The sequence below is a fragment of the Euwallacea fornicatus genome, chromosome 7 (assembly GCF_040115645.1).
Source record: "Euwallacea fornicatus isolate EFF26 chromosome 7, ASM4011564v1, whole genome shotgun sequence".
NCBI lineage: Eukaryota > Metazoa > Arthropoda > Insecta > Coleoptera > Curculionidae > Euwallacea > Euwallacea fornicatus.
In genome coordinates this window covers 5647352-5671730 of record NC_089547.1, presented here as the reverse complement: position 1 = coordinate 5671730, position 24379 = coordinate 5647352, and the positions used below count along the sequence as shown (strand labels likewise).

Here is a 24379-nt window from a genome sequence, read left to right as displayed (position 1 = left end):
TTGCCCCCGACCTTCCTTCGAGACGTGTAAAATTTGTCGTATGTATCGCTGTGCTTCGCGTCATAGTTATGTCACTGTCAAACTTCCAACTCCAGAGACGAAAATGGCGTTTTCGATTAGGGTTACGATCACGTTTTGCGGGTTTCAGAATGAAGAGTGTTCGACCAATCTGAATAGGAAAATTTTACAATTCGCCTCAAACGTACTGACACTGTAGCAGCGGCAACGGCGCGCGAAGCGGTTCAGTCCACGCAGCGGACCAATAACGAGGCTCCTGTATGACAGAATTGCAGCGCCGCGTTGCCGATTGGAAAAAATTCGGAGAAATTCGCGCGTAAACGTCAGCAGTTATGCACGACTCGAAATCGCAAATGGATGAATCGATTTAAAAAATGATTTTCATGCGAAATGTTAAATTACGAGCTAAATTATCAATTAGGGATTGCATAAAAAAGAAATTTCGTTGCCGATACTACTATGACACATACGGCATGCCCACTAATCCGGACAAACCGTACTGGAACAATAACGTTCCGGACCTGTAACCGCATTGCACAATTTTTGCTTTGTTCGAGAATTTAACGATTATACCGGAAAATATTTATTCAACCCTTTATCCACTCTAATAAAATAAATTGAGTAATAAACAGCGATGACAGACTACATGTAAAAACATTAAATGGAATAAAGCGTGTCTTTTGTATTTGGCTGTTAAAATATTAGTCACCCTCTGGCGGCATTGGAAATTTAACACCGCTAGAGAATAAAGTGGAAATTATATACGTTGAAATAATGCGGACGGTCAGACGATGGGAAAACGGTTTTATTTTGTTGCTCCAAATGGGAAATCAACGTGGAAATGTCGGTTCGGTTATTGTTTTAAACGTCTTCGCGAGGAACAGGGATGTGTGCCGCGAAGTGGATTGTTATGTCGTTGTGCGATTACCCATAATCCGAGAAAATTGGAAAAGGCCCAACAAAAGAAATCACTTACATCTTGACCGGCTTATCAGAAAATCCCGCCACTCTGTTTCGTTAGGTTCACAGGGGGACAAATCTCAGGCCGTGAACGTCCATTTGAAACCATTCCCGTTTGCAATCACTCACCCCCGCGATATTCATCCCCAACCCTTAAGCAAACTCCTGAAACAATTAGGTCTTTTTCCGGAAGAAGCAACACGACGAGAGGCAAAAATCGACCAGCGAACGTGCGACGAGAGAGACGTCCCGACACGTTTTAACCCCGGAGTGCGATTCCGGGTTTGCAAGGGCTGCACTCTGGATGTTGTGACGTAGTAGGGGGTAGGGAGAGTCGGGAGAAAGGGGAACTCATTCAGTTTCGGATATTGTTCGAGATTATAATGATCTCGAGTTTCTTTTTGGGGAGTTGCATGTCTCTCGTTAGTGGAGTTTCGGGGGTGATACGTTAAACGAGCTAGTCGTTAAAGGCAAACGCCTGATGGGATTGATGTTTATGATTTTGAGTAGAGACATACAGAGATTCTCTGCAGGAATGTGCTGAGAGTCTCGGTAAAATTAATGGAGTTTTTGGAAGTGTGCTTTACTAGATGCACGTTAAGCCCGCGGGTTTTTGCAAATTGGCTTTTGGGCCGTTCGGCTTTTTCGAAGAGTAATTTTGCGCTCGTACTTAGGATTTTTTTACTTTAAAAACTCATATTAGGACCGTTCCGACACCTTGCTTCCCTTATATTTCCACGTCAGACAAAGATTGATACAATAAACTTGTTGCAACGTGATGCCAACGGTTCTGGTATAAAACAACGTTCTTCGGGGCTACCGGAACTAGCTTGGGCAAGCAAAATGAGCTCTCTAAACTGTAAAATATTACCAATAAATCTGTTGCAAAACAAGCGAGAGATTTATCCGGCAAAAAACGGGGCCCTGATGAAATTTATGTGGTCTTTCGTGTTCCCACTGCTCCTCAGCGACGAATAACTTGGTCTGGTCCAAAACAAAAAGCAAATTAATGTTCGATTGATTATAGGTGTTTTCTTGATGCTCCGTTTCTTTTAAAATAAGTGCCTTCATCTTTGGCCGGAATCTGATTGTTTCATTTAAAAATCCATAAAGCTCCTCGAGGGGTAATAAGACCCCAAAACATGGAAAGGGATTAAAACCATAATGATAACTCCACCGCGGAGACACTTTCCAATTTTTTCCCGGTTTAATGAAACTGGTCGGTTTTAGGAGGGTCTGGGTAAACAACACGGTTGGGAGATTATTTTTAATAGCCCATTATCGCATTCTTAGATAGCCGAACGTCGTCTCGTGGGAGGTTTAACAATATAATTAAAAGAACACTCCCATTTTGTTTAGAGAATCGACCATTTTTACAAACAATAACCGTAAACTCTCCCGAATAAGTAACTTCGCTTAAACAATGATACAAAAGGGAACTCTGCAGGTTAACTAAAACCTCGCACAATAGGCCTTTAGTTGATATAATTCCCATTTTGGTAGGTACATAGGAGTTCGTAAAGACATTCGAAACGATCGAAGTCAGCAAGCCCTTGCCGAAGTTCCACTTCAATATGTCCATTGGGAGTCGTTAGGGTAGATCCATTCATTACACAGGAAACGTATAAGAAACTCTGAGCGAATGTTTGAAAGCCCTTTGACATATCGGTTTATAATAAGCTAAAAGCTTTAGATAAATAGTCGAATTTGGGGCGAAACTCAGCGATGTTGAATGGAGTTGGAGAGTAGCCGATGTTTGATGCCATGGATTAGGTATTAGAAAGGAATAAGTCAGCAAGATAAATTTGGGGTCCAATTGGACCGTAACGTCATCAATAGCGTTATATGTTGGAATACTTCGTCACACATATTTCTTCTTCTAACTGCACCGAGGTCGCTGGGACAAGCACTCCATCTCTTTTTTTGTTAACGATGCACTCTCGTACACCCACAAGTTCGAAAACAGTTTTGCGATACGGTATACGGGGTGTCGACTCGAAAACTTCCCGCCCCTATTATCTCGAAGCGGGACAGATCTATGAAAATGGCCCAAAACACGTGGATTTTGTCGTCGGGGGGGGGGATCATATTTGTGTACAATTCACTGCGCCTCTCTCCTATCCCTAGCTCCTCCGCGCCCCGAGCCCCCATCTTAAGTATCTTAAATGGTAAAAGAGGTTAAGTGATAAATCATTATGAGCGGTTTTTCATTCTCTAAATTTTGGTGCCTCGTTTGTGGTTGCGTTGTCAAGTTAAGCGTTTTTGATCACTCTAAAAATTCATTTTTATTATTAACGTTTTAATTACGTTGAAGCTAAGACTTTTTCCATCCAAACGCGTCTCGCTATTAGAAAATTGTCGTATTAAAATTCCGCCTAACCGTTTTAAATTATAAAAATAAACTTTCTTATTACTGGACTTAAGAGAAAAAAACACGTTCAAAACTGGAAATTGAATTTTTAGCACTTTTCGTCTAACAGATGTTCGAAACGTTCGCCCCGATTTTCCAAACAAGAATTGTAAAGCCTATTTTGGCACTCTTCCCTGACATTTTCAAATACAGTTTCTGGAACAGCCTTATCACTTAACCCCCTTTGCCATTTAGCATGTATGAGAGGGTGGCTTTGGGGGGTAGAGGATCGAAAGAGAACAAATGAATTCTGCATGAACGTTGTCCCCCTTCTATAACAAATTCCAAGTATTCTCGCAATTTTTTTGAAAAACCTATCTTATTTCCAGATAATAGGAACGGGAAGCTTTCCAAGTAACACCCTGTGTGTTCTGCGTATTAAAAAAAAAATCCCGGCGAAGCAGGCTTTGTAAGTATTTGCCGCCGAGCCCGTATGTCCTGATGCGCTTTACGTAATCGCGAACCTAAACCAATAAACCTAACCTCACTTTTCATTTTAATCTTTCCAAGCGGTCAAGAACAAATGAAATATAAATAAAACTAATTAATATTTATTCTCTTACCCCATTGACAACAAATACTGAAAACGACGGGGTTGAATTTCAAAGGCCCATTCTCCGTTTGCGATACGTCTATTCTGAACGTGAGGGTAAAAAGGGTGAAGCATTGCCCCCCGCCGACCACCTCAAGGTTCTCCTCGCCACGAATTGCACATCGCCGCTGATCAACATTGTGAAGAAGTTTACATCGCCGTTTAGCGTAATTCATTTGTCTTGTTTTTTATGAGCAGGGAGGTAGCAAAAATGTTGTCTCATTCAGATAGCGATAATGACTTGTCGAATACCTTGCTATGGCGGTTATTATTAATTATGCTTTGCGTCTGGGAAATTTGGTCTGGTCCCTCAAGCAGCACCACATATTCCGTTTCTCTACCCTCAACGTACATTAGGTCCTTCCATCGGACCGAACATATGGGGTACTGCTGATTAAACGCAACGTGCACTGTTGCCGTATGGAGGGAGCGGGCAGTTGAGAGAATCGATCACAGAGCAAGTTTCAAGCACGTCGCCGCTGGAAATCAAAATATTTTTTCACTCATTTTACAGGGATGTGAGGGGCGAGGTGCGATGCTCAGTGAATAACTTCAGTATGTTCGCACTCATACGATTCTATTGCTTTGAGTTGCTATCGCCGGACGGGGAGGTGAACGTCGAGGTGCCCGACGAGGGACGATGCCTTACTATGCTTTTACACTAGGACTTAACCGTAAAGGCTTTTTGTCTGAATGTAAACGTAATTTTTAGCAGTTGGAAAACTACGACTAACCGACGCACAAGTCCGTGCGGCCTTAAAGACGCTAGTTTTAATGAAATCCAACAAATAATACGGATAACGGAATCGTATTTAAGTGAGGTTTGATTTATTCATTCATGCTCGTGATTACGTATGTAGAACACATTAAAAACGTACGAGCTCGGTGTCAAATAATTCCCAAGCCTAATTGACTGGATTTTTTTTTGACACGCGGTATAACGAAACCGAACCAAATTCGACATTTTCCGAGGATGTTCAGCACAACGTGGCTACGTCGAACCAGACGCCAGCCATGCCATCCGCTTCCAAAACAACGGCGATACGCGCTGAGCGACGGAACTGCAGTGCAGCGTTGTCGATTCCATTCCTCAGATTTATTACGTGAGGATTAACATTGCGAGGAGCAGGAAAGGTGCAGCTACTGAGCCCTCTAGCCTCTTCGCGAACGGCCGAGAGGAAGATTTTGCTTTAAAAAAACGCACGAACAAATAGCCAATAAATCGCTACAACAACAGAACCTCAAACAGACAGAAAAGGCATTACAACGCGAGAACAAAACGTGATCGACCGACAACAAAAGCCCTTCAGAACTAACCCAATTAAGTAATCCCAATTTTTCGGATACCCCTTTTTAACAACAAGTTTTTTGGGGTGTTTGAAGAGATTTACGCCCGTAACAAAACGGCGCAAACCTCAAATTGAGGCGAGGCCGGATTAAACAATGGAGATATCTCGCGGCGAGGAGAGTTCGTAATTTTTTACGATATAATAAAATGGGGGCAGTCATTCATTTTTCGGACCAAATTTGAAAGAAAATGTTGCGTTTTGGGGAATTGTATTACATTAAGGGGCTCGTTTACGCCCTTTACCGTTTCTTTTGGACGCAGATTTAGTGTCTAATTGCCTCTACATCGAATAAAATATGTTATTCCATACTGGAAGTTTTTGCTCGATTTAATGAAAACTCCTATAATAATATTTTCAATTTATTTCCATTGGGCTTAGGTGATAAATTGCCGTGGTTTATATGTTAATAATAATAGAAAACCAGTCGTTTTCCCGTATCGTTTTCCAAAATCCATTAAACATCGAAAATGGACATACAAAATACATTACACTTCGTGTTTGTCAGTGTGGGTATTATTTATCTTTATTTATATAAATAGAGTAGTGAGGGGGTAAAGTTTTAATGGCTTGTTTTTCGATTGAATTATTTATTCGTTAGCTGTCACGACGTTGCTTACTAAACAAGTTAATAAAACTTAACCCCGTTCAATGGAAACTCCACCAGGCTGCTTTAAACTTTAATGATCTAGCAAACAAACGTTTTAAATTAATAAAGCACGTTTTCGTGTTTCCATTATTTCACGCTTTACATAATAAATTAAAAAGTTATTTGTCTTGAAACCGCTTGTTTACAAAAATTCCATAAGGAAAAATTCGTACTTTTTGTCATTCGAGCAAATCTCTTCTATCACTTTTCTCTTGACGCATCAGGAAAAAGGTGGACACGGGACATTTTTTTTCGTAAATTTGACAGAAACAGAACTGGACGTCCCCGAGTTGCTTCGGCAAATCGTTTGCGTCGTTTCTTTTCGGAAGCGTCATTAATTTCTCGCTGTCAAGTCGAGTTATAACCCATTTAGAGGGCCACAAAGCCAGAAAAACCGTGTAAATTTACTTCCGGTTATTCTATATTAAGTAGAATCTATTGAAAGTGACAACTCTGTGATGAGTCAACTTTTGAAAATTATTTACACCAGAGGAAAGGCATCAAAATTACTTCCATTTGTTCCAATGTGTTTCCGCAACTCATGACTGTTTCCTCTTTTTTCATTGTGATTTATTGAACGCATTCAGGAAATTTTTAGCGGTCCGGCGCTGCAGCACTTGATGCTTAAATTTGCTGACCACTTTTTGTCCGACAATTTGATTTGACGATCAGATATTAATTTGATCTTGTGAAAATTGAACATACAAAATTCTAACTTTTCAGCGCAGCACGTTTTGCACCCGTGCAAGTCAACGCTGTACTAAATTTGACCGCTCTAACGAAGTACACAACGCTGTTGCCAGAATTCACTTACACACATTGCGTCAGTGAAAGTCTTGTTTGGCAGTAAATGAAAACTATTTTCATTAGTGTGCATACCCGATGACGTCATACGTATCATTTTTACGAATCTGAGTTATCTTTCAATTATGTCAATTTACTTGTCACTTTAACCGTCAGAAGCGTCGTCATACTGCCCGAGTATATCACTATCTTTGTCAGTTTACATACATTGAAAGGAAACATACATGAATTCGTATCGTATCGCGTTGTTTCCTATCAAACGATTTGTTGTAATTATAAACAAAGCAAAGAGGTGGGAAATTTTCTTATAAATTTATTATTTACCGAGCAAGTCATAAAATAAACAAAAAAGTTGTTTACAACAGATACACATAGCTATACATTGCTGAAAATTAGCGTATTTACCCAATACTGCACTTTAAGCCAGCAAAAATGTAAGAATCTTCAATTAAGGACTTTTCTTCATGAGCATTGTTCCACCAATTGAAACTTTTGAACATACAAAGTATCAAAAAGCCAAAAAAATGGAACAAGTCGATCTTGGAGACCAAGTTTATGCGGCAGAGAGGATTATGAAGAAACGAAATCGAAAGGTATCTTAATATTGACAACGGAATCCTCATTAAACAAAGAGCCCTAACGTGAAATGTTTTAGGGTATAATTGAATACTATGTTAAATGGAAAGGTTGGAGTCAGAAACATAACACTTGGGAGCCGGAGGAGAATATTCTGGATGGGAGGCTTATCGAACAATTCGAGCACTCACAGAGGAATGATAACATTGGGAAAAGGGGATTGAAAAAGAAAGAACGAAAGGAGACACAGAAGGAAGTGGAGACAGAGGACGAAGGTATGCTATTACAACTGCTGTCTTCTTGTTAATACAGTTTAAAATGATTCGAGATCACATGCAACACTTTAAAATCGTTGCCAAAATCAAAAATATTGACTCCTTAACTATAACTAATTTAGGACGAAGCGAAGACGAAAGCCAAGATGAAAGTCCCCCACAAAACAATACAAACAAACCTGAGAAAAATAAAAATGCAGATATTTGTAGTAGCCCCATAAATTCTGAAGAAAGAAATTTAATACCTGACAGGACTGAAGATGAAGAAACAAGAACAGGTACTCCAATGCACACACAATCAATCACTTCACACCCAACCATACTTGACAAACATACAGGCCCAGAGCTGGAAGTCTCCAAGCATATTTCCAACTCCGTTGTTGCTGCCACAGAAAACGATAATTCAAACAGCTCAAGCAGCGACGACAGAAGGCCACTGCTATCTAGAATGGAAGCAGGCACAAAGAGGAAAGCTGAAGTTTTGTCTACCGAGAGTGGGAAGATTGGAGTTACTATAACAACAAGCCCCACAACTTCTAGTCCTCCACCAGCAAAAATTAAACATGAAGATAAGAGACATTCATCAGATAAGAAATACTTTGGAAGTGATGCTGCTTATCCCAGGGCTGCTTTGCCTTCAGAGACTGAGAAGAGAGGTGAGAAAGCTGAGGTAAGGTGGAGAATTCTCTTCTTTTAAGGTCATTTTTATGTACAAAAAAGTTTTAAAGTTTCTACTTTTTGTTGTCACGAGGTCTGCAAAAAGTAGGTTTTAACTGTTGATACTTTCTTATTATTTTCTACAAATACTAACATTGATTTTTATTCTTGAACTATCAGATTAAACTTGAGGAAAAGGATCAAAAACTCACTCTTTCCCTCAAATCCATCAACAACAATAACGACTCGCAAGACTTTTCTGAACTAATGAGTCCCAGTTCTGATTTCTGGCTCTCGAGGAATCCTGTTGCCGACCAAGTATTCATCACCGATGTCACCGTGAACTTGAAAACTGTGACCATCAGGGAATGCAAGACTGGCAAAGGGTTTTTCAAGGAGTGGGAGGATGGACAGGAACGGTCAAAAGATGTGATTTAAAGTAAGTTTAGGTTATAATGAAGGTTACAATTATGAAGGGGCATCGCATGTGAAAGTGAACGCTTCAATTGTGGTATTGGAGAGTAACTGTTGTTTTGTGATATGAAGGGATGTTTTAAAATAGGTTTTTCCTATCTTGTTTTCAATTTTTCTCTCATTGGATTAGAGACTGAAGTATGCGATCTGCATTAGGAACAGGGTATTTGTTGCAATTTCATTGTTTGAATGGATCCTTATTTCAACTATAAATATTCTGATTTTACCTCTTTTATGTTAGTATTTTGGATTTCAAGGGCACGCATTTCAAGGATTTATAGTCAGTTATGTCCTTGGAAATTTTGGCATTCCTACACATTCCTCACGTTGTTGTGCATCAGTTCTTTTGTATGATGGCAACAATCTAGAACTGAATGTAGCAAAATATTGTCGAAATTCTACTAAAACTGCCTCCACGTTTTGAACGGAAGGCCACCATGTCCCCTGGGATGTAACTCTCACACCAAAAATGCATTACGGGGTGAGATCCACGTATATGTATGTGAGACGTAAGATATTATCGTGACGTCACTTCGACCATGATTCATGCATTATTTAGAACGTTGTACGGGGCCAAGATGTGACGTGACGTAACTAACTGACAGACACGACCCTAATCGGCCTTTCTACTTTTAGGCTCGCAATTTCATTTGAATTGAAACAAATCAAATGGTTATTTGAAAATATCGTTTTTATAAGGATCTTTCCAAATAATAAAATCATATTCTATACCCTTCGTATTAAAATCTGTAACAAAATTAATAGTATTAGAGCATAATCTGTACAAATTAGTTTCAATTCTAAGAGTATTTAAGGTATTGCGAAGAGAAAAAAACTGATTGGTGCTAAGGTAGGTTAATAAGAACTTTCTATTCACTTTTACAGGGAAATATTAATGGTCTGTAATTTTCACGCAATTTGAAATTGTAAAGGTGAAAAATATTAGTTGGAGGAAATCAAAAATCAGTCTAGAGTGAACTGACGTTTGAGATTTTAAAAGATTTCGTTTTTCTTTAAAACGAAATAATGAAGTCAAAGCGGTGGTTCTTTAACACGTTCGTCGCCCAGCGCGATTCGGTCGAGGTTCTCGCGGGACCAAATTCAGAAAATAAACAAAGAGATAAGCAGGAATAGCAACGACGCAATGCGAATCGACACGTGCATTTTTGGTGTTTTAACATCACAGAGATTTCGATCCATTATAATATTAATAATAAATAGTAAAATGTGTATTTGCAAAATGAGGAAAACGAGAAGTTAGAGGATTGCGTGGGATCTCATTGCGGTTAGCCCAGATTTTTCACTTAGTCAAGGAGCATACTCGTTCCGATGCGCACATCAGTGATTTTTTTATCCTCAAAATGTTCAAAGGACAGCGAAAGTATAATTGAAAGTGAGGAGAGGAGTAGTGATGACGAAGTAGTGAGTTTTAGAAGAAAAGTTATAAATGAGATTTTCATCGAGTCTCCGGGCTCGGACATCGGGGAATCATATGTAAGTGAAGACCTTGAGGACGCGTTCGAGGATTTGCCCTAAATAAAAAAATAGGGATACGAAAATTTCCTGAACTTCTTGCTGCAGAATGGTCGTCTTCGGAGAATACTATGTCCGACAATGACAGAAACAAAACGAGGAAAGTCTTAGTAATTGAAGATTTTTAAGAATCGGACAAGGACGTGCGCCCCGTGCTATCAAAAGAAAAGATACACCGTTGAACGCCAAGAAGCGAGGAGGAACATAAAAAAAACTACAACCTGCTTCTCTGATTGTCCGAAATCGGCTCAAATGTGTTTAGAATGTTTTAATGAATGCCGTGTGTCATAGCATTATGTAATGTAATGATTTATTATGAATATAAATTGATAAAAATATAGTGTAATGTGCATATTTATCACGTTTTTTATGTTACACACCTTATGCTTACCGTTCTGGCGCTTATTTAATTAAATTCTTTTTAAAAGCGCAACTGCAAATTTTAGTTAACTCGAACAAGGGCGTCACCCATATGTAGGTGACGGGGGCTCCCGCAGAAAGCGTCCCCTTCGCCCAGATACGGATGATGCGGCGACGAACGTGTTTAAGGAGATTTTATTGGGGCTGACCATACTTTTTCTGCCTAAGTTACATAGAAAATTTTCACCAAACCCTTAAATTTTAGCATAATTATAAGGAATTCTAAGTCGAAATTAGTCTTATATTTTTGAAAAGTTTTAACCGTACTTTTTAATGATATCTAAAGTAAGTACATATTTATTTTTACTAATTAATTTTAAGGACTAATTTATTGATTCTCTTAGGTCTATTTTTAGAGCGTTGATACATGAAATGTATCACAGCCGCGGCACATGTAAAACCATTGTTAGCTTTGCTAAAAGCTTTACTATTCGTAAGTCTTTAAGTTTTAACGAAATATGTTAGGAACAACAAAGTTGACGACTGGAATAGAAGTATTAAAATGTAGATTTTAGAGATAATATTTATATTATTTTGTATCAAAATGCATTCCATTCGAAACTAACACTCCTGAGCGAGTTACAAGTCAACCGGAGTGAGCATCTCCTCCCCTCCCAATCCTCGTAAAATATTCTGGGCTGTCAACTCCGCCATGGCGTTCCTGGTGTTCTCCGTGGCGCTTCCAATATGAGGTGTCACGACTAAAATTTCCAATCGAAAATTCGCAATTTCAAACAGATTCAAAACACGTACGAACGTTGGACAACTTTAGCAACTCATTGTCCGGATTCAAAGGTTCGGGGGTCATCACATCCAAACCTGCGGCGAATATTTCCCCGGTTTTTAGGGCCGTCACGAGGGCGTCTTGGTCCACCTAATAAACCCATAAGTGTGTGCACGAACTGTTCTAAATAGTTGCCTTACCAACGGTCCTCTGGCGACATTGACCAATACCCCAGTTTTTTTCATCTTTTTAAAGAAATCCGCATTGCACATGTGGAAAGTTTCGTTGGTCAGGGGAGCTGAAAGAAATATGAAGTCGCTGTCTTGCGTTAGGGTATTGAGATCCACGAAAGTGGCCCCTAATTTTCGACCTAAGGAATAAACGTCATTCGAGTTGAAAACGAACTTGTGTTCCTACGACCTTCGGGCTTCTCCTTATGTCCCGTATAAATCACTTTGGCTACGTCGAATCCCTTCAGTCTCTTGGCGATGGTTTGCCCGATACCTCCGAAACCCACTATACCCACCGTAGAGCCGGCGATGTCCCTGCCGAGCATCCATTGAGCGTTGAAGTGAGAGGGCCACGTGGATCTGCAACGTTTCACTAGAGTCAAACCAGATTTTGTCGTATCCGAAAGAAAGAAACAAACTCTTCGATGTGTTTGCGGCCTTCCGTGAACCTTCGCGAAGCTCCCAGTGCTAGGCCCATGGCGATGTCCGCCACCGCGTTATTTAACACCACTGGGGTGTTGCCCAGTTTAATTCCTCTCAGTTTCAGTTCGTTCAAATCTATGTTGTTGATTCCAGCTGACATGGTTCCTATAACTTTCAGCTGAGGACCTACGAAAATACCATCGTCTGGGTGTAACAAAATATTTCAATTGATTTGCCTGCAGCATCCAGCAGCTCCTTGTCCAGTTTCTCGTGGGTGGCCCACAGCAGGGCATCAGCCCCTGCTACGTCTTTTAGGACCGCCGTTCGGTCGTAGCTAGTCGTTGTGATTACTTCGCATCTGAGAAACAGTAGAGGATTTTTTTTTTTTTTTTTTTTTTTTTTTTAAGTAAGAATTTGTAGGCGTTTGACTTCTCGTTCTTACTTGGATTTTAGAAGATCCACCGCAACTTTGGGAGTTGTAGGGTTTGAGATGAACACTTTAAATCGTTGGCTCATGTCGGTTGCGGCTGGAGTTGCGAATGTTACACTGAGAAAAATGTGTAAGCACACGAGGTGATAAAATTGGTCTAAAAAAGATTAATATCCCAGTCAGTTCTGCAAAACGTTAGAGATTAATAATGTTTTTATCTTATCAAAATTGCGTTTATGGCTTGACTATCGATTAGGTAGATTTGCAAATTGGACGTATTTTTCTACGTGAAGATATTTTACGGTTGAAATTTTATCAATTTAATTACGAATAAGACGTAGTAGATACAAGCAGAACGATCTTAACGAAAATCACTTCTAACCTTCCTCTTGTGCCTAAAAGGTTAGTTGAGGTTAGACTGTTTCAATTTTTTATCATTAACAACAGCTAACTGATAAATTTGACTCGAATCTTGAATTTCTCTCTAGGTCTTACTTACGTAGCATAATTTTGTATTTATTTATTACGCACACGTGTAGCTCTGAACCATTCAAGACACACCTTTTACAACACTACCTTTCTCGAGGCACTTAACCAACATGTTCCATGGCGTCAAGTCCACCGTTCTACATAACGACCAAAGCCCCGATCATGAACGGTCACTTATCAGATTTAAATCGCTAATTAAGCTGAACGTTTACATTATGTGCGTGAGTGTTTGTGTGGTCACTTTCAATAGGAAAACTCCAATGAGCGTTCTACATTTAATTTTATTGTCACTCTTGTTAAACAATTTTTTGGTTAATAAAAATGATCAGTCTTTAAAGGGGCGAATCGCCGATCGTTCTGTGAAGATTCGCAAGGACCGCCTCGAGCTCCTTCATGTTCTTTTGGGCCTGAATGTAGATTTTGCCCTCGGACAGACAGTCGGGCTCGTTTTTCAGCAAATCTACCGCCTCCTGTAGGATTTTTCTCGATTCCTGAAGGACCATGGAAAGCTGATGCGGATCGGGATTTCTTCTTCCCATTTCCGCGACGGTGGCGTGAAGCTCGAACATCAGGATCCCCCTAATACGTGTTTCCCCTGCAAAAACAAGACTGTCAGGTACCTCTGAGATGAAGGACAATCGCAATTTCACAGAAATAGTGATCACATCTTTTTTTTTTAATCACAAAACGTCGTTGGATATTCACGATCTGAAATTTTCTTTGTTTGACGGTTCGACTTTAACTTTTCAAGCCCAAATACCCGCCCCCATCCACGTCACCTACTAACCTGGAGCTAAGAGTCTAACCAGCGCAGACACACTCTTGCACAAACGAGCTTTAAATTCTAAAGCTTCGTCCGCAAGTCCAGGGAGCCCCAGTTCGTTTTCGTGCCCCATCAGCTGGCTAAGGGCAAACTTCACGTCCGTTAGATAATAATGGTTGTTGTGCAGATACTTTTCATATGCTTGGATGAATTCTTTAGCAGCTTTGCTGTTTCCTTTGGGCATTTCGTGCAAGTCCTGCCCTATACGATCCAAGATTTCCTGGACGTGGTGCGAGGAGATGGGGGATTCGCATTTGATGCACGTCCAGTTGGGCAGTTTGCCGTTGGGGGATTGATTCAGGAAAGACGGTGGTAAAGCGTATCCTGTGCAGTTACTGAAAGGATATAGACAATTTTAATGTCCTGTTTCGGAGAGATAACGTGTGACGTAGCTTCAGTGGATGGGACATAAATCCCTCCTAACTCGGCTGAATTAAGTTTCGGTTGTTGCTGCGTTAAAATAAGTGAAACGCACGTACCACCTGTTTTTAAGATCTATTAAAATTTCGATGGGTTTTTCCTATGTTGTGGTAATAAGTTGTTGTTATTTCGGAAAAAAATTGGTTTTTTTTGGATGTTACAACTAATAATCCGGAATGTGTATATTTGGTTGCATAACCGAAAAGTCGACAAATTTTCCTAAGATCCGCACGATATCCCATTCACGTTCCTTCTTGTTTCCAACATGCACATAGATTTTTTTATTATCGTTCAAATGGAATATCATTTCTGTCGGAAATAAACAATGATCATATGAAGTCTTACGCGTTGCTTAAATCCATACGTGATCTTGCCTTCACCATATTGTCCAGAAACTACTTTTTCTGATGTGGCCAAATTTCTCGAAATTGAGAAATGCACGCGACCAAAAACTCTTTCGTCGGAAGCTTCCGAAATGCTCGGAAATCATCTATGCCACGGTCGAATAGATCCTTTAAAAACTGAAATTTGCCGTACCTGTTTTGACACCTAACTGCGCTGAAATAGGTCCCGAACTCTGTAGGATCTGAGCAACGTTTACACGAACACCAGAAGAACTTGGATTCGTACAGATGATGCCGCCTATTTACGGTGCCCCAGAGCGGGTCTGTGTAACATATACTCAGGTGATCCCCTAAAAGTGACATTTTGATCTGAAGTCTCGTTTGATCCGTCGAGAAGTTTACGAAGGAAGGACGTTTATACCTTTCTTAATGTAGGTCCCGGCCTTGATAAGAACTGATCCCTGATTCGTGAACGTTTTATTGCAATTAGCACTGCAACTGTGTTCCAACATCGACGTATTTTCGTATAGGGCCACGTGGGGAGGATTTGTTAGAGGCACCTCATGGCCATTTACCTAAACGACACCGTTTAAATTTCCTTTCAGTCGTTGGATTACCTACCGTTAAAATCCCGCAAACCCTCAAAATGTCCTCTTCAGTGAAGATGTGCTTGAGCCTGAAAAAACTCAAAACAAACTGCGCTATCGTTATCCGGTCTTTGTTGTATTTGGAAGTAGTTTTCCTCTCCTCGCAGTGGGATTGCAGCAAATCCAGTTTCTTCCAGACGTCCGGAAGGAACTGTTTTTGGTACAGACACCTCAGAACTGTGATGCACTGGTACGAAGGATGGATTGATCCGAATGTAGATATTGTGACCTGAACATTGTGCAATGCCGAAATACCTAATTCGGATATTCGGGAGCAACTGACCTTTGACCCTTTAGATACGGTGTACTGGCATTCTGGAATATGTTGCGGCGACTTCTCGCAAATGGAACTGCACACGGGCCAGCCGCATTTCAGGCAGGGCTTGAACTTCTTTTCTTGGATATAATTCCCGCATCCCAAACAGACTGGGACAGTGACCTGAGTGGGACCTTGGATGAGGGCTGGTTCCTGGATCACGATTTCTCCAGGTTTTATGTCTTTGGTCGCCACAAGGTAGCGGCCCACGACGTCGTCTTTGCAAATCTAGAAAGATTTCGTTTTGTTGTTTTAAAGCCGGACGTGTCTCGGACGAATACCTTGTAGGATTTGCACGTTGTTTTGTGTTTTTTCCAGTCGCTTTTTTGGTGTTCACGCGAACAGTAATACACAACGTGACAGCTCGAGCATTTTTGTGAAGCTGGGTTATCGCAGACCGCACAATGCATTGATAATTAATTGTTAATCCGGGTTAAAAATAAACTGCTTTTGTTGTTCACTTTCGACTGGAGTTTTTAAATAAATTGAAATAGGAAATGAGGAGGCACACACATTTAAGAGCGGTGGCCTATTTGTAACTGGTGTTTCCCGATTCTAATTTAGCGAAGCTAAAAATAAAATCTTGTTTGGTGTCAGCTTGTATTCCACATGCCGTGTCGTTGAAATTTTGCCATAGTTTTCCGTAAATATCCGTTTTGTCATTTGTCGCAACTGGAAAAGTGCGTGTCGCACACGAGGGTACTTCTGCAGAAGTCTGTAGCTCGGACGCAGCACTGCTGCACGGTCCCAGAAAAGGAATTTCTCTAAATTGACGTTAACCGAGATTAACAACGTTTCCGCCGCCCTTTACGATGTCCCCTTCGACGCCAAGGCGGACACATTCGTTAAAAAAATATATAAATCGAAACTATTCAGGGTGGTCGTTTTTCCCTGGGGCATTCCATGCAGCAGTTTTGCTGCGTCGGTCATGTTGGAACTGCACTAAAATGAAACGTGAATTGAAAACGAATAGAGAAACATAACGGAAGTTAAATCATTAGATAATGGAAATTTGCAAACAAAATGAATTCGTTTTTGTAATGCATTAAAACCTAACGATATTAATTAATAACACGTAATTACCTTATAAGTTCCCATAATAAGCAATTAGCGACACACTTTACTTCCAGACACTTTCAGAGCGAAGCATTTTTCAATGATAATTTAATAGAAACCTGCGTTTCATGAATGCATACACTGAAAGACGATCCCAAGAAAACTGGTACGCAAATTTACATTGAATGTGACCACGGATGTGTATAAAGATATCCCCAAGTGTCATCAATGAGGCGTTCCCGAAGAAATTAATTTTGCGAAATGAATTCAGATAATTTTATCTAAATTTGTTTATTAATTTCGCAATTTGGAACTAACTGCAGGCGGTTTCTTGAACCTTTGAATGTTGCAACGTTGGCTGGATTGTCACGTTTTCGTTTGAACCTAAGAATACAGAGAATCGCGAACCAATCCTGGGCCACTCTGTACGTGGAGATTGATATAAAAAAAAATAATGTAAATACCTACTCAAAAGTAGCCAAAGCCAGTTCAGGTTTATTGAATTGTACGCAGTTTGAAGATAATGGTTATACGTGAACGACATGGGTTCTACAAATGTGTATGTACTTGTGCCCACAAGCGAGCTTAAATTCAAGAGAATCTCTCTTGTCCTTTTCTATCCCCGTCGTCCTTCATTTATTTGCACTTATGAACTAAACCACCTGGAACTACTTTATTAATTAAAAAATTGTTGACGATGCACAAACGAATACCTATTAGTTATTCCTGCCCACGGAAATGTGAGACGCGATGACGAACAAATCTTAATTTCGTTATCCTCATATTACATTATTGACGAAAAGTGAACTTATTGTTCCAACGGCAAGGGCATGCGAAAGGAAAAGAGTCTGAAAACTTTAAGATTAATTAAAAAGAGTCGCTACTCAAAGAACGCATTTTCACGGCCATTTGGTAGAATCCGAATGTTACTAATGACGAGAACATTACTCGCGTGTTTTTCACAGTTGGCCAATTGTAGACAAACCGCGTTAAATTTATAGGATACAATTCCCGCCCGATTCATTTTCGACTAAAGCAAAGCGTGATGAAAATGATCTGTCCTGCGTGGTCGTAGAATACTTCTTTCTTTTATCACAGATGGTGGCTGATGCTCCGTTCGGTAACGAAACGATGAGCAACAGATGACTATTGCTTCTCGTTAAGCGATAATTGGGTTACGATTTAAAAAAAAATCCTTCGCCATTCTGTCCACAACTCGACGTCATTTAATTCGAAGAATGTGCAAGTTCGAAGTCAACGCATGTTCCCGCTCCCTGCAACGTTCGGGCTTTCGTCAATGCCCCTTACTCGACTGCACCGTTCCGCAGCTAGTAAACACAGACATTAATTCATTTCCAAATATTCCACCGAGTGTAGTGGGAAAAAAAGCGCAACGCAAAAAAGCGGTGCCCTTAAAATTCAAATGAAATCGTGGAACACCTGTGAATTCCTGCTGCCATAAACGGCAACGAGCTAGTGCAATTCTCACGGCCGTACGAGCACGTCAAGAAAGAGAACCGCTCCTGCTGCTGCTTGTTGATGCGGTTTTGTTGTCCGCAGGCCGCATTGGCATTTAACATCTGGCGCCAACTGCTTATTTGGGCAGACGGCCGATCATTCGGAGTGCCGACAATAACCGTTTTTTCCCTTGGGTTTTTGTCCCATCTAAGAAGTTGCTCTTCTACGGAATATAAATGGGCAGCGAAGAATGTTTGCTTATTATGCTAGTGTAAAGTTCGAGAAATGATGAATGATTAGCAATCGCAGCAGATTTTCGACGGTTCTCTTAGCTCCAAAGGCTAAAGCTCACGTGGCGAGACTCAATCGACTCATTATGCTGCTATTCTTCAGGAGGCAATTCGCGACACGCGAAACGAGAGAAATTGTGTTAATCTCGCCCCTCTTTGGACACAGCACATCGGAGGGATGTTGGCTCCATGACGAACCGTCAATTGAGGACAATCCCAAAATGGGCCGCTTTGCGTTTTTGTGGAGGTTTCGAAACGGCCAGTCTTCGTTCTACCGAGACCGATACTTCGGTTCGTAAATTGCACCTACCGTTGAATTTAGGAATTTTTCACGAGCAAATTTTTTTACTACCAGGCGGGACGTAGGGTTTAAAAAATAATCAGAATTGATAAGTGAACCGGCTTCTGCTCTTAGAAATTAAACTGTGAAAACAAATTGTAAAGAGGTTACCGTACTTGTGATTGAACGGGTCCGACGCTCTACCTCTTCTTAGGCGGGGAACTAATTACTCCATCGGAATTTCAGCATTAGAGATAAAAAAAAGGTAAGGGCTCAACCGGGATTTGAACCCGGGACCTCTCGCACCCAAAGCGAGAATCATACCCCTAGACCATTGAGCCGCCATCTCCGTTCAGACATTCAACTAATTAACAGAGGTTCACCTGCCTCGAAACCCAAAATACCTTACTAGTTCGTGCGACAATAATAACAATCCTTGCGGCCTCAGTAGGTCAATAAAATTATAACATTGAACCTGATAGAAGGTGCGATATTGAACGTTTATGGATAATGACCTGTGTTTAGTCAACATATGCATGTCTTTTATCGTGGTACGGGGAATCGTGAACGAAATCTCTATGGCTGATACAGAACTTCGACGGACGATCGAAGAGTCAGAAGCCGCATGTACCTCTCGCGGCCCATCTTTACCGAAAGCAATTTCAGGCCAAAAACGGGCACTTCTAAGTAGAAAAATCGCAGATTTCGTCATGAAAAAATTGTCCTCCCCGAAACATTTATACGTACGTAACCACCGAAATTCCAGTCAAAAAACATTCCATAAAAATAAATATACATGGGTTTTCCCCGCTTACAGATACAAAACCGTAATTATATTAACTCCATGTAGCCGTGTGCTAAAGTAATTCCTGACAGCCTTCCGCTAAAATACAACCGGTTGTAAAGCCGGCACCCATGACAAAAGACCTAAGGAAATTTACAATCCCTAATGCTACCAGATGACGCATTTTTTGACGTTCGGCTTTTTGAATGAGCTTAGAACTGGTGAGCCATATTTCAACGAGGAAATTCCGAGAAGGCTTAAAATATCACCACTTCAACGCCATATGGAGGATTTGGTACAAACGAGCACAAACAAGCCAAGAAAAACAGGGAGACGGAAACGGCATCTCAGCGAGGAGAGAAAACGGGGATAATTGAAACGGTTTGCTTAATATCGGCCCAGATGTGCCACCGCTGCTGCTGAAAGGATTCCAGATGTGCACTTGACTCATCTCTGATGCTCACTATTTGATTACGATGCAACATCTGGGATTATCGGAGTTTCTGTTTTTATACAGAGGCGTACTAAAGGGCACGAGAAAATGCGAAAAATTTTCGTTAATCTCCATGACCCAAAGCGCACAAAACAAGTCCGAGGCCACTGTAATAGCCACCTGTAATTTGACTCCACGGAGCGAGCGACGAATGTGGCGTTGGGTAAGAATACCATATAATAAATTATTTATGCATGGGTCAGTCGTTTCTGCACGGTGAAAGTTTGTGTTTTGTGCAATAATCGTATGTAGTGTGGCGGCTCAATGGTCTAGGGGTATGATTCTCGCTTTGGGTGCGAGAGGTCCCGGGTTCAAATCCCGGTTGAGCCCGCGTTCTTTTTTACTCGTTGTTGGGGTCTCCGCAGAGATCCCGGTTGAATTTTGCTGTTAGTTATCAGGGGGCGTCCGAGATTCGATTAGTTTCTCGTGTGCGCATAAATACGTATGTCACGAGTTCTTGATTTGTGACCATTTTTGTTGTTTCGACGTTCCCGAATTGACATTTTTGGTTCTTTTTCGATCGACGTAATACGCTTATCTACGTCACTCTCAACCACTTCCTCCCGATCGAAACAAGATTTGACCGTATATTATTCAAGGTTCGTCCACGACAAGTTTCACTGACCCGAAACGTCTAAATTCGCAAGTTCGGAAGGAGCAAAAAAGTCAGGGCTCAACCGGGATTTGAACCCGGGACCTCTCGCACCCAAAGCGAGAATCATACCCCTAGACCATTGAGCCGCCATGCTGAGTAAAACATTTAACTAATCAACAGAGGTTCGCTATGGTAAAGATCCAAAACACCTGGCTAATTTATATAACATTAATAATAAACAATCCAAGTCGCGAGGATTCGTCAGCGACAATGTTGACATTGAACTTGAACATCAAGGTGAATTTGAATAAGAAAATGTCGTTTTGCCGCGTTGTTATAATGCCAAAAAGTACTTACGTGTATTAGCTCAGTACCTGCTGTGTAATTAATTAGCACAGAGAGAGAAATTTCTAGTTGGACGTCTGACTTTTAAAGGTGCTTTATGAACAAAGTATGGTCAATATTTCCTCTCATTGCTGCGAATACGAGCTCAGTCCAGCTATCCAACGCTAATTGCTGAAATACATAAATTAAACGAGCAATAAATTTCGGCCTGTTCTTTAGTTCAGTGTTGTTCGAAGCCTAATTTCTTTCGCATTGTTCCAGTTCATTTTTCCTTGTCACTAAACAAACCTTTCAGTTCTATCATCAGAATTGTTTACCCAGTACCCACGACTGTGCCCACATCTCCTAATAAGCCGTTTACTAGAAAAACTGTTACTCAAGCAATAACTGTTATCATGTCATTTGCTCAACGACTGGCGCCTTGAATGACCGCAAGTCATCTGTTTTGCATGACTGGTATTGTTTCAACAACGCTTATTTAAGCATGTGTGGCATAGTAGATCATTCAAGTCTAGTATCTAATGGAATGTCTGTGTATCACAAAACATAAACTGCTGAAAGATTTAGATTATCGAACTGAAATTTATGGGGTATCTTGTTTGTCCTAGTGCGCATTTCACTATTTCGTCTACCACTATCCTTCTTGTAGGGGCCCGAATCGTCATCGAAGTAATTTCCGTGTTTTTATAGGGACGTATAAACGAATCGATTGAATCTCTTTCGTTGTTCGCGCTAAATGATTGTTTTATCGCGCGCTCGGAACATACCGTGCTTCATTTCGTTTTTCTTCGACATTACGCAGTCGTAAATCGCAGATATTTTGATTAGTTTGGCAACATTGCGTGTCCAGGTGTCTGGCCGTTTCTGTCAAAATTCGACGTGCGCGTTCGTTACCTCTGCGGCGGCTTCGGCATCGTGCAAAGGTCTTTCGTGTTCGTGAAAAGCTTCGTCTAGACCATGTCGTACAACTGTGTTAAAACTATGTTCAGCATTAAATGATAGCTCGATAACCTCCCCCGACTCCCTGCTTGACATTTAACAATGGTGCTTCTGCTCGACAAAACCGTAATTTCATTAGCGATTAATTAAAATTTTAATTGGTTAACACTGCTGATGTTTATGTGTTACATGTGCGTGTGTGTGTTTATAGAAAGGTGACCACCAGATAACCCGATCTGGCGCCTATTGACTGCCGCCAGCCATCTGTTTGCGGTTCCCCGTATCACTTGTTATTTTTCTTAATTGACAATATTGTAATTATTATTGTTTTTAGCTTATTCGGTTTAATGTAAATTAATTAAACGCGTGATGAATCGGTGACAGCTGTTGTTGCTTCATGCGACCAGATTCTTTAAAAACATGCTCGACGTAAGTTTAATTTAGATTAGTCCGTTGATAATTTGACGCATAACAATCTCAAGGTAGATTGGTGACCTTTAGGAGGGTTCAAAGTTGGGGGAATTTCGACCGATCTAACGGCGTTGCGTTACGAGACTCCGAAGATGGAGATCCCGACGTAAAATATGTAAACAATTTTGTAACAGATCAAATTTAACACGAATAAAATCAACTCGAATGGAATCGATCGTAAAATTTGCTGATGCACAGATGAGTGCTATGTGTGGTTTTAACGACGCGAATGCGATGGCACAACAATAACAATTCCATGGTTTTTATTGTGTCTTTGTCAACTATTTACGTTTTCGTAATGGTTGATTGTATAAACGATCATTCAATGAACCTGTTCTGTTCTACATCGAAAAGTACCTTGTACGTCTCTGGCTCGAACTCGATTTTTAAATATCCCAAACGTCGTCGGAAAAATTTCGTGTCACAGATGTGGCCAGAAGGTCTCGGGTAATTTGGTCGTTTTTCAATTTCGTTAAGGACTTCAAAACTATGGACGTGCATTAATTACTTCTGAACTTATCACCAGAAGATCGCACTTAAGTGTTGACGTTTTACCACGATTTTATATGGCTTTAAAAGTTGGAATTTGCAGCCTCTCTCCATAAATTCCACGTGATTTCCATACGGTGCAGTATACCATAAAATTAAGCAGGTAACAGGTGGCTTACTGGACGTCATTCGTTGGTTGGCTACCTGATGGTCGGATAATGTGAAAGTTATGCGGAGCCGCCGATAACTTTAAAGCCCCAACGGAAAATCCCTAATGGATTCTTGTAAAAGATAATCCTTATCTCCAGGTATTTTCGTATCGGTCGAACGCCAATTAATGGTCGTTGGGCACTCGTGAAAACTGCTAAAATGGGATTTTCTTAATGAAATTATCCCATAATCATTTTTTATTAACACAATTGGAGTATTCAGCGCCATGAGAATAATGGGTAATTGTAACAGGTGTTTTTAAGAGTGACGGGAAAAGTTAATGTTATAATAACAGCACTTTCTGCTGCCAACCATGAAACATTATTAGCAGCAGTTCTTCCCAAAAAGCCGGAAGAGGCCTATAATTTCCGTTTCAGCCGTGTACATACTGTATATTTGAGATCCCCCACCCGAAATCGGCTCATACTACATATTTATTTTATTAGGGTATTTATAACGTCGTAAACGCGACCGCTTATAAATACCCGGTTTATGGGCGGCCGAGGGTGGGTGGCAAATCCGTTTCAGGCGGCTCTTCGACATCTGGTCCCCGATACATCTAAACTATTTAGTTTAGCTAAAAGCCGTTTAACGTTCTTTTCCTGTGTGACTCCGGGTTTATGGAGAGATGAACGCAAACACATGGCAGAGTACCATAGAAAACCGATGCCGGTAATCTATTTTTGTGTAGGTGTAAACAATCGAAGGGACCACATACAAACAAAAGTAATATGGGACCGGGACTGACGTGGGTGGATCGATGTTTTAAGAGGTGACTAAACACACTGGTTTTAAACGAGGAACGGTTCTTAAAGGATGTCCGCCGCATATGCTTAATTCAATAATCTCGGAAAGAGCAAATAGCGATGGAGCTATCGTTTCGACGACCCGAGGGTCCGAAGAAGCTCAAATTCCGAAGCGATTTGTGGAGATGCCGACGTGTCCGTAGATTTGCGAAAATCTGTAAAATCAAGCCGGACGTTCCAGTCCTGCGGAGACCAGCGGAAGAGTAATCTGGCATCTTGTCGAATGACAGACGTGCCGTGTAGTTCGAAATCCGTCTTCATCGCTCGTTTTCGGAAAAATTAGCTGTAAGTGGATCGAAATTCGATACCATCGATCGAACGGAGGTACGTGAAAATCGGCTTCGGCGTTCGGTCTCCTACGAAACCGAAAAGTCACACGTCGCCGATAAATTCGTTAAAAATTCCAAAAACAACCGAAACGACTAATTTAAAACCTTCCAGCAGCGGCGAAAACACTCGAAATCGTCAAGCTGGGGCGTCGGAAAATCTATTTCCGTCCCTCGTCATTTGTTTCCAGAAGCAAATAGAAAACAGTCCTGTCCTGTGAGGCATCTGGCCCGCAGCCTCCTACGTCCAGAAATAACAATAGATATCGACGCATCG

The 24379-nt window shown here is 40.8% G+C and overlaps 5 protein-coding genes and 3 non-coding genes across 12 annotated transcripts in view; 3 read left to right on the top strand and 5 right to left on the bottom strand.

Annotated features, from left to right (window-relative positions):
* Positions 1 to 4576, bottom strand: part of LOC136339970 (uncharacterized) — a 46581-nt gene extending 42005 nt beyond the window's left edge. For 2 of the 3 annotated variants that reach the window (XR_010732232.1, XM_066283631.1), the window contains exon 1: positions 3952 to 4576. Coding sequence is in view for 2 of the 3 variants with exons in the window: in XM_066283631.1 (XP_066139728.1) it covers positions 3952 to 4156 (205 nt within the window). In the remaining variant the exon portion in view is untranslated. Of the gene's footprint in view, positions 1 to 994; positions 1324 to 3951 lie in introns of those variants that run through there. The other variant, XM_066283633.1, reaches the window with a different exon arrangement.
* Positions 4577 to 6919: 2343 nt separating this feature from the next.
* LOC136340422 (polycomb group protein Pc-like) lies at positions 6920 to 10652 on the top strand. 2 transcript variants are annotated; one of them, XM_066284489.1, is made up of 5 exons: positions 6920 to 7372; positions 7435 to 7630; positions 7753 to 7908; positions 7969 to 8300; positions 8468 to 10652. In XM_066284489.1, exons 1-5 carry the CDS (start codon positions 7244 to 7246, stop codon positions 8723 to 8725), a joined length of 1071 nt encoding a protein of 356 aa, XP_066140586.1. In that variant the 5' UTR covers positions 6920 to 7243; the 3' UTR covers positions 8726 to 10652. The 2 variants fall into 2 exon arrangements, with proteins under 2 accessions (XP_066140586.1, XP_066140585.1); XM_066284488.1 differs by having other exon boundaries at positions 6923 to 7372; positions 7753 to 8300.
* Positions 8591 to 24379, top strand: part of net — a 30745-nt gene continuing 14956 nt past the window's right edge. The window contains exon 1 of the mRNA XM_066284494.1: positions 8591 to 8726. The gene's annotated coding sequence lies outside the window, so the exon portion shown is untranslated. The remainder of the gene's footprint in view (positions 8727 to 24379) is intronic.
* On the bottom strand, positions 10942 to 13158 carry LOC136340424 (glyoxylate reductase/hydroxypyruvate reductase-like). Its single transcript, XM_066284490.1, has 8 exons — positions 13021 to 13158; positions 12534 to 12678; positions 12328 to 12449; positions 12088 to 12277; positions 11859 to 12028; positions 11639 to 11808; positions 11468 to 11588; positions 10942 to 11415 (listed from the first exon to the last, which is right to left on the bottom strand). The coding sequence occupies exons 1-8, from the start codon at positions 13025 to 13027 to the stop codon at positions 11294 to 11296; spliced, it is 1047 nt and encodes a 348-aa protein (XP_066140587.1). The 5' UTR covers positions 13028 to 13158; the 3' UTR covers positions 10942 to 11293.
* Positions 13274 to 16866, bottom strand: SmydA-1 (SET and MYND domain containing, arthropod-specific, member 1). Of its 2 annotated transcripts, none has more exons than XM_066284487.1 (7): positions 16644 to 16866; positions 15528 to 15788; positions 15219 to 15473; positions 15019 to 15172; positions 14791 to 14947; positions 13798 to 14168; positions 13274 to 13605 (listed from the first exon to the last, which is right to left on the bottom strand). In XM_066284487.1, the coding sequence occupies exons 1-7, from the start codon at positions 16656 to 16658 to the stop codon at positions 13343 to 13345; spliced, it is 1476 nt and encodes a 491-aa protein (XP_066140584.1). In that variant the 5' UTR covers positions 16659 to 16866; the 3' UTR covers positions 13274 to 13342. The 2 variants fall into 2 exon arrangements, with proteins under 2 accessions (XP_066140584.1, XP_066140583.1); XM_066284486.1 differs by lacking the exon at positions 16644 to 16866 and adding an exon at positions 15842 to 16332.
* Positions 18914 to 18985, bottom strand: TRNAP-UGG (transfer RNA proline (anticodon UGG)). The gene has a single exon. It is a non-coding gene; the product is annotated as a tRNA-Pro (tRNA).
* TRNAP-UGG (transfer RNA proline (anticodon UGG)) lies at positions 20180 to 20251 on the top strand. Its single transcript has one exon. It is a non-coding gene; the product is annotated as a tRNA-Pro (tRNA).
* Positions 20591 to 20662, bottom strand: TRNAP-UGG (transfer RNA proline (anticodon UGG)). The gene has a single exon. It is a non-coding gene; the product is annotated as a tRNA-Pro (tRNA).